The sequence below is a fragment of the Ovis canadensis genome, chromosome 8 (genome assembly GCF_042477335.2).
Source record: "Ovis canadensis isolate MfBH-ARS-UI-01 breed Bighorn chromosome 8, ARS-UI_OviCan_v2, whole genome shotgun sequence".
NCBI lineage: Eukaryota > Metazoa > Chordata > Mammalia > Artiodactyla > Bovidae > Ovis > Ovis canadensis.
Genome location: NC_091252.1, coordinates 67,921,917 through 67,935,185, shown reverse-complemented (window position 1 = coordinate 67,935,185; position 13,269 = coordinate 67,921,917). Strand labels below are relative to the sequence as shown.

At 38.3% G+C, this 13,269-nt stretch overlaps 1 protein-coding gene across 1 annotated transcript in view; it reads right to left on the bottom strand.

Moving 5' to 3' along the window:
- ENPP3 (ectonucleotide pyrophosphatase/phosphodiesterase 3) overlaps positions 1-13,269 on the bottom strand; it is an 89,748-nt gene that overhangs the window by 28,451 nt on the left and 48,028 nt on the right. Inside the window, exons 11-15 of the mRNA XM_069599260.1 lie at positions 12,634-12,706; positions 5,260-5,368; positions 3,801-3,929; positions 3,394-3,425; positions 2,184-2,311 (exon numbers count right to left, since the gene is read on the bottom strand). Coding sequence (XP_069455361.1) covers positions 2,184-2,311; positions 3,394-3,425; positions 3,801-3,929; positions 5,260-5,368; positions 12,634-12,706 — 471 coding nt within the window. The remainder of the gene's footprint in view (positions 1-2,183; positions 2,312-3,393; positions 3,426-3,800; positions 3,930-5,259; positions 5,369-12,633; positions 12,707-13,269) is intronic.

The following is a 13,269-nucleotide window of genomic DNA, read 5'->3' as shown; positions in this document are numbered from 1 at the left end:
AACCCCAAGATCTAATCAGGTGAGACTTTCCTGTTGCTCTGGTTGGGGCTGTGGTCAACAATTCCTCTGATGTAAGTTAGTTTACTTTGTGTTCACATAGCAAGAGAATAGTAAAACCAGGTTCATGATATGTTGCAGCTGAGAAAATGAAGCCTTGAAATATTAATATGTCCAAGTTCTCACAACCTGAACTTTGGGGCTGCTGCCCTGTTTACATCTCACTGCTCGAGAAGGAAATGACAACCCACTCCAGTGTTTTTGCAAGAAAAGTTATGACCAACCTAGATAGCATCATCAAAAGCAGAGACATTACTTTGCCGACTAAGGTCCATCTAGTCAAGGCTATGGTTTTTCCTGTGGTCATGTATGGATGTGAGAGTTGGACTGTGAAGAAGGCTGAGCGCCGAAGAATTGATACTTTTGAACTGTGGTGTTGGAGAAGACTCTTGAGAGTCCCTTGGACTGCAAGGAGATCCAACCAGTCCATTCTGAAGGAGATCAGCCCTGGAATTTCTTTGGAAGGAATGATGCTAACGCTGAAACTCCAGTACTTTGGCCACCTCATGAGAAGAGTTGACTCATTGGAAAAAACTCTGATGCTGGGAGGGATTGGGGGCAGGAGGAGAAGGGGACAACAGAGGATGAGATGGCTGGATGGCATCACTGACTCGATGGACGTGAGTCTGAGTGAACTCCGGGAGATGGTGATGGACGGGGAGGCCTGGCGTGCTGCGATTCATGGGGTCGCAAAGAGTCGGACACGACTGAGAGACTGAACTGAACTGAACTGAATAAAGACTGAAACCCAGAGGTATTACTGTGGCTGGACTCTCCTTCCAGAGCCCATAGTCCATGCTGTCAAACCCATGGGCACTTTCTCATGTTGTACTATTAGTCTCCTAATTCATATCCTTATACCATTTGATCTCATATCCTTAACAGTAAATATCTGGAGAACTCACATTTATATATTACAAACCCACACTACTAAAAACTTATAATCTAACAGAAGTAAAGCTTAATCATGTTCATATATTTTAATCTTTTTTTTAGAGAATGCTGTCCTAAGGCACAGGACAGCCCACTGAGCCGAAGGGGCTCAGACTTCAAGAAGAAAGGCTAGTGCCATCTAGTGGCACTATGTTAAACTGCACTCTCTCTGGCCGAGTGGTGCTCTGCTTGGCTTTCCTGTTACCTCAGAAAATAGACTCTAGTACATCTTCAGTTCCTCATTCTGTACACATTTATATTAGAGCCCAGCTTCTTCTCTTCCTTCATCTCCTCTTCCTTTATTAAACATATCTTTCAGCTACTGTGCCTTTATTTTCCTCTGTATTATGTAACATACAAATAAGATAGGCCAGAAAACATAATATGAACCTGATTTCACTTATATCCAGTTACACATATGAAAAAAAATACTGTAATAAAATACAAAAAATAGGGACTGTGAGATAGGGAATGTAAAAGGGAATGTAAACTACCAGATAGGGTGTATTTATTTGTGTACTGGCTTATTATCAGACTTCTCCACTTGACGAGGAGGGCAGGAATTATTCCTGTATCCCAAAAACCTAGAACAAGGTTTGGTACACACGGAGAAAGCACGGATAAAATTTTGCCGAATCAATTAATTAATTTGTTATTTGGGGATGGAATTATGGATTATATTTTCTGAAAACAGACATATTTTGCAGATGCTCAATGATCAATGTGAATCACAATTGTAACTAGAAAAAAAAAGTTATAACTAATTGGTTAGCTTGGCCTTACAGACATAAGCATGCTCTTTCAGAGAAACCACAAAGATGACAAAGATCTTAGAGAGCCATCTAATCAGTTACTCATTACCAGCCTGTGAGACAACTAAAATCATTTTTATATCCTGTCTGCCACCTAACGGAGACCAGAGTGGAGACTGAGAACGTGCTGGTACCAATAATCTCTGTAACAATTGATAAATAGTCAGCCTTCTTCCTCATTCTTATCTACATTGTGAATGCTAAGGCTGGCAACCTAGTAACAGTCATTTCATATACAGAAGTGCTAGATAACATATAAAAGATCAAGAAATTGTCATGCTCAGGAAGATTCATGTGATCATAATAACAGGATAAGGTCAAGGAAATTTATTATGAAAGATGATTGTTAAAAGTATTACAAGAAACATTAGACACACAAACCTCACAGCTAGCCACTGTCGATCCACCAAAAGATTGACTTTGTCAATTCTGACATGTTTGGCAAAATGTAGGCGTTTTGGCAAATCAGGACTCAAATAGGGCTTGAAATGCTGATCAGGTTTTCGGCACTGAAAAAGAGGTAAATTATTGCTTCCTGACATCTATAAAATGAGCAAACTCTGCACAAATGTAATGGATTTCCAAAGCCTGTGTTATCAAATCCCTTTGCACCTCTGGGATTATTAGGCATTTGCCCTTCCTCAACTCACCAACAGACTTCTTAAGGGAAAACAACGTGTGGATTTAGAGTCTGTATATTAAGAATTCACTACACTGCCCCTCCATCAGCATGGGTACACTACATGTAAACCCTCACTAGCAGGGGTAAAATGACCCCTCATGCTTATTCAAGATCAGGATATCAGGTGTAAGAGAAAAAAGGAGTGATTAACATGAAGGCCTTTCTGCTTAAGCAGTCATTCCTACTTCAGATTTGCAGTGTGTCCCAGGTTATAGCAACTATTCTTTCCTTAGTGTTTCTTTATCTTCAGTCACTCACATTTTATTCTGCTTTTACTATAATTGCATATTACCTATATGTAAATAAATCTAGCCCCACCCTAAGCAATGGTTAACCTATGAATCCATATAAATAGATATATATTTGCAAATATACTTTAAACACAGAATTATTAAAACCACTACACACTCTCCAGAAGTGGTGAACTTCACCTTGAAAAATCCCAATTGCTTTGAGCTATCTAGATTTGCCCTGCTTTTACAACCTGAGATGCAAGAGCCGATTAAAAGCAGTTTCAATTACACTTAAAGAAATGACTGCTCTTAACTGTATAAAAAGATCTATAAAATCCATGATTTGCTATTTCTGATATTAAATCATACAAAAATGTGAAAAATGATGTTGCCCAAAACTCACTAGCCTAGATCCTTTGAATGAAACATTAGCCCACTCAATTTAGAAGTCAGTGAAACTGGTACCAAAACAAATTTCCTATAGTGGTGTCAATTTCAAAATAAAAACAGCTAAAATAAAAGCAACTGACAGGAATATAAAAAAATTGTTGACTGAGGTTTAAGAAATAAATTATAAATGGTTTGGACTGGATAATACAGAATACAATTTTCTTGAAACCCAGATTAAAGACACTATATTAATCTAGATATATGTATTAGGAGACAGTATACTTACACTGAGGTTCCTAACAATTTCTTCAGAATTAACTGTTGGAAAAGAAAAACAAGTCATATTATAATTGAAACTTCACAACTATAAAATTTAAATAATTCAGGTGAATTGACATAGCTTATTAATGACTATGATCTGGTACAATTAAATAAAAAGTATTTTAAGCAAAGAATTATTTTAGTATTTAAGAATGGAGTGGAATATATTTTAACCTAACAATGTTAGATATTACCATAGACTTTATCAACAGAGTGTACTTAAACATGGGAGTTTCTTATTTACTTCTGTGTGGTCTTCCCAAGAAGTCAGAAGAGGGGGCCTGCTAATGCCTGAATTCTCAGAATTAGGGGCCTATATTATTTGCTTTTAGTTTTACCATTATTTTTCTAATTGGGCATCTTCATACTCACAGGTAAAAAAATCATCAGGTATGTTACGAGTCCTGATGCGGGGGGCAGGTCCTTCAAACATGTAGAAGTTTATACTGGAAAAATAATCAGTCATATATTCCAGTTTGTCACAATAGGTCTGATCCATTCCTGAATTAAAAAAAAAAAATGTCCACTGAATGTATAAGATGGTAACAATTGGTTGTCTCTGATCAGGTCAAACAGCAGATATTTTATGTTACATATATCAAACCAAGTTTTTGAGAAACTTTACAGTTTACCCAATTTCTTCATTCTAAATGGCAGGCTTTGAAAGTCTTGTTAGTAGAAGAGAAGAATCAGGTTTATGAGAAAGAATGGATAAGAATTATAAACAGATCATCTGTTCAATGTAGATCAGTTAATTTTGAAAAAGAATGTTCTCTATAGAGAGCTAATCTGTAAAATTTGATTTGTACATAAGGCAAGATGAAATACTTTCAAATCCCAAAGATAGCATGCATTTTTATAAAACAATAAAATAAGTAGGAGAACAAAGTTTAAAGAATATTTATTTTTCATAAGGGTCTTATTTAAATTTATATGAGCAGCATATGTTCTTAAAAAGATTTGGTAGTTAACTCTTTTTTTTTATTTGAAGATTTTTCAGACTCAGTCCAAACTTTTCTTTGTATTATTTTTATTTACTTCATTATTTTTATGTTTTATAATTTCTTATAACAAGATATGTATTAAAACATTTCCCTTAACTTTAGAACAATTAGAAACTCTTTAATTACTGTTTTACATCATCTTGATGTCCTAAGATATATACAGAAGTTCTACAGACACGCTCCTTTTCATCTTCTTGTCCCTCTAGGCCACCCCATCTAGAAAAGGTCCACCTCTCCTTTATGTACTTCCTCACACACCACATCGAGGAAACTGCTCGGCATTGAGTTAGCACTTTAAAAATATCTGCTGAATGAATGAGTACTTTAAAAATGAGGTTGCAGAGGGCGTGGCAGCATCTCACTTCCTTAAACATTCAAGTTAACTGAAATGGAGAGCTAACCTCAAGTAGAGAAATGTGGAGTGCTAGGACTTTAGAGAAGTCTATTCACATGATTTAGAAAAATACGCAGAACATCGTAAAGTTAGTCAACACAGTCAATTGAAGGCAATCTAAATGAAAGAATCATTTACTGGAAAAAAGGGCACTTTTTGTGATTGAATAACAGCCCAACTCTATCCCTGGATAGTTCTAATTCCATTTTTACAGAAAATGAAATGTATGGATAAATTTTTCAGAATGACTGTTAGAATAATTAAACTTAAAGTACAAATTTTGGTCCTCTAGTCATCACAGCCTATCATTCTTAATGCATTCAAGAGCTTTTAGGTCTAGAAATACAGACTCTAAAATTCCTTATTATATTTGTGTGCTCCCCGAAGGGATAAGATAGAATCAATGATAAAAAATGATTTTAAAAAAGCATACCATGGTCAGCCAAAAGGATTATATTGACACAATTGACTAAGTTTCTCTGCTTTAGGCCTTCCATTAACAATCCAAAAGTATTATCTACCAACTGTAAGGCTTGAATTACCTAAGGACAAAAAATTGGAGTTAAGATCATCTTCATAAGTTAAGGCTTAGTTACTTAAGTTATTATCTAACAGAGTAAGAATTAAATACATTTCCTTCTCCAAAGTTGTTGGATTTTGAATAGGATATCAGAGCCCAGCACCCATGCTACATGTACAAAAGACCAATTCCTTATATTCCTATAGACAAAAAAATATTAAAGCATTTTCCATAAGACAGAAGACTGGTCAATAAATATCTGAGAAAAAGTGTTCAACATCAACAAACATTATTCAACTGCAAATACTTTCCTGATAGTGTCCAATGCTGGGTAGAAGAGTCCGTAGACACTTCCGTAGGAGCCCAAATGGCTACACACGTTCTAGAAGACTGTATGACAATGTGTAGCCAAGGAGTTAGAGAGGGGTGTAAGCTGTAACCTAATAATACTGTGCCTGGGTGTTTATCTGAAGTAAACAGAGTGCAAACGGAGATTTACATGCAAGGCCAGTCATCACATTATTTATTTACAATTTAAATACAAGAAAAAAATTATGCCACATCCTTCAGTGGGCATGCTCAATAGCCACTAAAATATATACATATATATTTTTAAAATACCATAGGAAAACAATCACAATACAATGGTACATAGAAAATGTTAAAATCAAACTGTATACACACTCATACATATTGCATAATGCAATTTTGTTTTCAAACATGTTTAGCATTTCATAGTAAAAGCACACGAACAGAAAACCAAGATAAAATATATCAAGGTACTGTTAACAGTGGTTGTCTCTGAATAGTGAATTGGAGTTCATTTTTATTTTGTTTGTATTCTTTCATGATTTTAGATTTTTCTATACTTTATCAATATAGTACATTGAATTGACTTAAGATTTAAGTGAATAAATTTGTAACTAACATGACTTCATTTTTTTTTCAGTAAATAGAATGTATAATAGCAATGGATTGGGAAACTGATTGCTTTTTATTTTTGAGAAAGAATTTTACAAGCCAATTACTATTAGCGCACTATCTAATGAAATCTAATTCTCTCAGTAAATATTCATGGATGGTGCTATTGGAATTTCCAGTTATAGAGACCAGGAAACTTGAGGTTTAACTTAAAGATCTAGAACAAAGTAATGTTTCTTCATCTGTTTTGCCTCTTCTTCAATTTCACGTGAGGCTTAGTCTTAATCCTTCTGTTCTCCTGCTTCACTCTTTCTTTCTTTAGGACATCTCCACTTCTATGACTGTCTATATGCTGCCAAGCAGTCTGATCTTCATCTCCTTTGAGCTCTAAATCCACATTCAGTTGCCTTCTGGACATCTCCATTTAGACATCACAGGCATCCTAATTACAAAATAATGTCCTCTAAGAAGATCCCCTTCAGCGGCCTTACTGGAATGAACCTGCCTGCTTATGCTAGAAATCTGAAACTCTCCTACCCCATCACCTGTCTCACACAAAGTCATATTAAGTCTATCTCTTAATCTCAAACACATCTTCTATCCACAATGGCTGTCACTATCATAGTCCAAGTCACTACCATCTCTTTCCTGAAATGTTGCAAAGTCTAACTCATCTCTCCCTACTTTCCCTTGCTTCCTCTAACCCATTCCTCTTACACAGTAAAAGTGGTATTTAAATTCACATAGATCTGATCAGATCCTTCCCTGATTAAAATTCCTCAATATTTTCATTGCACATTTTATGGCCTAGAAGAACTTGCAAGATTTGGTGCCTGCCTCCTGTTATAGGTTTTCCCTTAGCCCCCTCCCCTAGTTCATAGTGCTCAGACATTAGTGAGAGATGGTTCTCCTTCGGCAATCCACACGGCACCTGGCATAAAGCAGTACACAGTAGGAGGTAACTGCTATTATTATTTTTACCATCATCATATTGTCTATGTGTCTAGCCACCTATCCATTTGTCTGTCCATCCATTGCTCATTTTATGTGTTCTTCTAACATGCTCAGCTCTTAATCAGGCCATTTGTAAACTTTTTTTCCCTTTTGTTATTTGGAGAACTTTCTAACCAGCCTTAACCCAGGCTACGTTAACCCCTCAAGATCTCTCAGGAAATCCTGATCTGTTCCTTTGAAGCACTTGTCCAAATTATACTCAAAATTTATCTGGATATTGAACTAGAGCACTGTAAGAAAGAAAAAGATATGGTGCCTAATGTCAGCCATAGGGATCAGACAAATGCAGATTAGAGCTGTTGTTTAGTCGCTAAGTCATTCTGACTCTTTGTGACCCCATGGACTGTAGCCCACCAGGCTTCTCAGTCCATGGAATTTTCCAGGGAAGAATACTGGAATGGGTTGCCATTCCCTACTCCAGGGGATCTTCCTGACTCAGGGATAGAACCCAGGTCTCTTGCGTTGTCAGGTGGGTTCTTTACCACTGAGCCACCTTGGAAGCCTCAGATTAGTGTATTCCCTCTCAAATAAAATCAAACATGGATAACAATTAAAATGGAAAAGAAGAAATGATGAATATGTTTTAGATAGTTACTAAGCCTCTTAGAGAGCACAAACAGAACCTTGTGCTCACCAGGACCCAGGAGAAAGGAGCAGTGACCCCACAAGAGACTGACCCAGACTTGCCCGTGAGTGTCCAGGAGACTCCAGCAGAGGTGTGGGTCAGTGGTGGCCCGATGCAGGGTTGGGGGCACTGAGTGTAGCAGTGCCTGCATGGGACCTTTTGAAGGAGGTCACCATTATCTTCATTACCTCCACCATAGTTTGGCCCCAGGTAAATAAGAGGGAGGGGAAACAGCCCCATCCATCAACAGAAAATTTGATTAAAGATTTACTGAGTATGGCCCTGCACATCAGAACAACAACAAATTTCCCCTTCAATCAGTCTCTCCCATCAGGAAGCTTCCATAAGCCTCTTTCCTTCTCCATCAGAAGGCAGACAGACTGAAAACCACAATCACAGAAAACTAACCCATCTGATCACATGGACCACAGCTTTGTCTAACTCAATGAAACTAGGAGTCATGCCGTGTAGGGTCACCCAAGACAAATCGGTTATGATGGAGTGTTCTGACAAAACGTGGTCCACTGGAGAAAGGAATGGCAAACCACTTCAGAATTCTTGTCGTGTGAACCCCATGAACAGTATGAAAAGGCAAAAAGATAGGACACTGAAAGATGAACTCCCCAGGTCGGTAGGTGCCCAATATGGTACTGGAGATCAGTGGAGAAATAACTCCAGAAAGAATGAAGAGACAGAGCCAAAGCAAAAACAACACCCAGTTGTGGATGTGACTGTTGATGGAAGTAAAGTCTGATGCTGTAAAGAGCAATATTTCATAGACACCTGGAATGTTAGGTCCATGAATCAAGGCAAATTGGAAGTGGTCAAATAGGAGATGACAAGAGTAACATCAATATTTTAGGAATCAGTGAACTAAAATGGACGGGAATGGGTGAATTTAACTCAGATGACCATTATATCTACTACTGTGGGCAAGAATCCCTTAGAAGAAATAAAGTAGCCATCATAGTCAACAAGAGAGTCCAAAATGCAGTACTTGGATGCAATCTCAAAAATGACAGAATGATCTCTGTTAGTTTCCAAGGCAAACCATTCAATATCACCATAATCCAAGCCTATGCCCTGACCAGTAACGCTGAAGAAGCTGAATTTGAATGGTTCTATGAGGACTTACAAGACCTTCTAGAATTAACAACCAAAAAAGATGTCCTTTTCATTATAGGGGACTGGAATGCAAAAGTAGGAAGTCAAGAATACCTGGAGTAACAGGCAAATTTGGCCTTGGAATACTGAATGAAGCAGGGCAAAGGCTAATAGAGTTTTGCCAAGAGAACACACTGATCATAGCAAACACCCTTTTCCAACAACAACAAGAGAAGACTACACATGGACATCACCAGATGGTCAACACCAAAATCAGATTGATTATATTCTCTGCAGCCAAAGATGGAGAAGCTCTATACAGTCAATGAAAACAAGACCAGGAGCTGACTGTGGCCCAGATCATGAACTCCTTATTGCCAAATTCGGACTGAAATTGAAGAAAGTAGGGAAAACCAATAGACCATTCAGGTATGACCTAAATCAAATCACTTATGATTATATAGTGGAAGTGAGAAATAGATTCCAGGGATTAGATCTGGTAGAGAGCCTGAAGAAATATGGACAGATGTTTGTAACACTGTACAGGAGGCAGGGATCAAGACCATCCCCAAGGAAAAGAAATGCAAAAAGGCAAAATGGTTGTCTGAGGAGGCCTTACAAATAGCTGTGAAAAGAAGAGAAGTGAAAGGCAAAAGAAAAAAGGAAAGATATGCCCATTTGAATGTAGAGTTCCAAAGAATAGCATGGAGAGATAAGAAAGCCTTCCTCAGTGATCAGTGCAAAGAAATAAAGGAAAACAATAGAATGGGAAAGACTAGACATCTCTTTAAGAAAATTAGAGACTCCAAGGGAACATTTCCTACAAAGATGGGCACAATAAAGGACAGAAATGGTATGGACCTAACAGAAGCAGAAGATATTAAGAAGAGGTGGTAAGAATACACAGAAGAACTATACAAAAAAAGATCTTCATGACCCAGATAATCATGATGGTGTGATCACTCACCTAGAGCCAGACATCCTGGAATGTGAAGTCAAATGGGCCTTAGGAAGCATCACTACAAACAAAGCTAGTGGAAGTGATGGAATTCCAGTTGAGCTATTTCAAATCCTAAAAGACGATCCTGTGGAAGTGCTACACTCAATATGTCACCAAAGTGGAAAACTCAGCAGTGGCCACAGGACTAGAAAAGATCAGTTTTCATTTCAATCCCAAAGAAAGGCAATGCCAAAGAATCCTCAAACTAGCACACAATTGAACTCATCTTACACGCTAATAAACTAATGTACTTCAACAGTACATGAACTGTGAACATCCTGATGTTCAAGCTGGATTTAGAAAAGGCAGAGGAACCAGAGATCAAATTGCCAACATATGTTGGATCATTGAAAAAGCAAGAGAGTTCCAGAAAAACATTTTCTTCTGCTTTATTGACTACGCTAAAGCCTTTGACTGTGTGGATCACAATAAACTGTGGAAAACTCTTCAAGAGATGGGAATACCAGACCACCTGACCTGCCTCTTGAGAAACCTATATGCAGGTCAGGAAGCAACAGTTAGAACTGGACATGGAACAACAGACTGGTTCCAAATAGGAAAAGGAGTACGTCAAGGCTGTACATTGTCACCCTGCTTATTTAACTTCCATGCAGAGTACATCATGAAAAATGCTTGGCTGGATGAAGCACAAGCTGGAATCAAGATTTCAGAAGAAATATCAATAACCTCAGATATGCAGATGACACCACCCTTGTGGCAGAAAGCGAGGAAGAACTAGAAAGCCTTTTGAGGAAAGTGAAAGAGGAGAGTGAAAAAGTTTTAAGACAACATTCAGAAACTTAAAACTCAACATTCAGAAAACTAAGATCATGGCATCCAGTCCCATCACTTCATGGCAAATAGATGGGGAAACAACGGAAACAGTGTCAGACTTTATTTTTTTGGGCTCCAAGATCACTGCTGATGGTACTGCACCCATGAATTTAAAAGACGCTTACTCCTTGGAAGAAAAGTTATGACCAACCTAGATAACATATTCAAAAGCAGAGACATTACTTTGCCAACAAAGGTCTGTCTAATTTAAGCTATGCTTTTTCCAGTAGTCATGTATGGATGTGAGAGTTGGACTATCAGGAAAGCTGAATGCTGAAGAATCAATGCTTTTGAGCTGTGGTATTGGAGAAGACTCTTGAAAGTCCCTTGGACTTCAAGGAGATCCAACCAATCCATCCTAAGGGAAATCAGTTCTGAATATTCTTTGGAAGGACTGATGTCAAAACTGAAACTCCAATACTTTGGCTACCTGATGTGAAGAACTGAGTCATTTGAAAAGACCCTGATGCTGAGAAAGATTGAAGGCGGGAAGAGAAGGGGACACCAGAGGATGAGATGGTTGGATGGCATCACTGACTCAATGGACATGAGCTTGAGTAAACTCCTGGAGTTCATGATGGACAGGGAAGCCTGGTGTGCTGCAGTCCATGGGGTCACAAAGAGTCAGACTTGACTGAGGGACTGAACTGAACTGAAGTGAAGCCATTCACTCTTAGAATAACCTGATTAGGTTTTGAATTCTGTGAGTCAAGGGTGGCGTAGAAATATAAAAGAGGACTAATGGGTTCCATGGGCTTTCCTGGTGGCTCAGCGGTAAAGAATCTATCAGGAGAGGTAGGAGATGCAACAAATGTGGATTCAACCCCTGGATCAGGAAGAGGCCCTGGAATAAGAAGTGGCAACCCACTCTACTCTTCTTGCCTGGGAAATCCCATGGACAGAGGAGCCTGGAGAGCTACAGTCCATGGGGTCGCAAAAGAGTCAGACACAGCTGAGCAACTAAAAAAATCAACGGGTTCAAAGTAGTCAGACTTGAGTGCGGCTTGTATTAGAAATCATTTTGACTTAATGAGAAGGAAAAAGAAGGTTATTTCTAACCAGCAGCTACGTCACACTAGCAGAATAAACACACTTGCATTCCAACTGAGGACAACCATGATGTGATTCTCCATGGCGGTGGGGGGGAGGGGGGGAGCGCGGGGCGGGGAGACACCATACTCATGGGACCTTTGCACCTTTACATTGTGTCTAAGACAATGCAGGCTCGAGTGGGTTTTAGAAGAGAATCAGCTTGTTTAAAAAATCATACTTAAGGACTATATTTCTGTAGTAAATACAAAATGGTTGAGATAATGAAGAGACAAGTATTGAGTCTACTTGAATTGTAATGGGGGTTTAGACAGAGAATAACTCTGCCTGATCAGTAATATATCGTCTAATTATAATGAATTCTTAGGGAACTGTGCTTTGATAGACAGCTGGATAGTTCACAATGGACTTTCAGGTGACATGGCTTGAAATGGGGTATATTAACATATTGACACACAGGATCTAGCCTTGATGTTCTTCTTACATGAAGTAACAACACAGCATCTAAGTACTCAATAAATGTTATCAAGTTAATCAAGATATGGTTAATAAGAGATATTCTTTTCAGACTTTTAACTATTTTATGGCTGATTAAGCAGATTATTTTTTATATTTTTAACTATTTATGTCTTCTTATATACATCACATACACTTGTATTCAGTGGAAATTAAAGAATAGCATTTCATGCTGTGGGTGAAGGTCAGATGATTTACTTTTGTTTAAAAAAGAAAAACTTACTCCGGCACTGACTGGCCCATAATTGTGTCCTGCAGAATCAGGTTGTTCCACGTATACGGTGTAAAAATCGGGTCTGGGGTAAAATCGAAACAGAGAGAGACGTTATTCATTTGGAATAAAGGTACATGTTGGATCTGGCAGACTTGTGGATCTGGAACTTTGTGGCAGCTTCCTCCTCTTTTCCTCTAGTCTTTCCTTGTCTTCTTGGAGAAGGCAATGGCTACCCACTCCAGTATTCTGGCCTGGAGAATTCCATGGACTGTATAGTCCATGGGGTCACAAAGAGTTGGACACAATGGAGTGACTTTCACTTTCACCTCCTTCTCTTCATCCAGGCCCAGTGGTTCCACTTGGCCTTGGCAAGAACAGTGGTCCAGCAGGAAGTAAACAAGACCTTCCAGGATGTAAGCACTGGTTTGACTCAGTTCTGAACAATCTGTCTTGTTCTTGCGGTTAAGGCCTCTCTTGATGTGCTTCAGCCCTTTGTGTTTCCTGGTTTATGACTTTTTACTGACCCTTTGTTCTGCCACACAAGTTCTTTCTTTAAATGCCTAGTTTTAGGAACCATTCTTGAAAAATGCCCATAAAAAGGAAATGCCAAGTTTTGTTTTGTTTTTTTTCCCCAAAATAGTCATT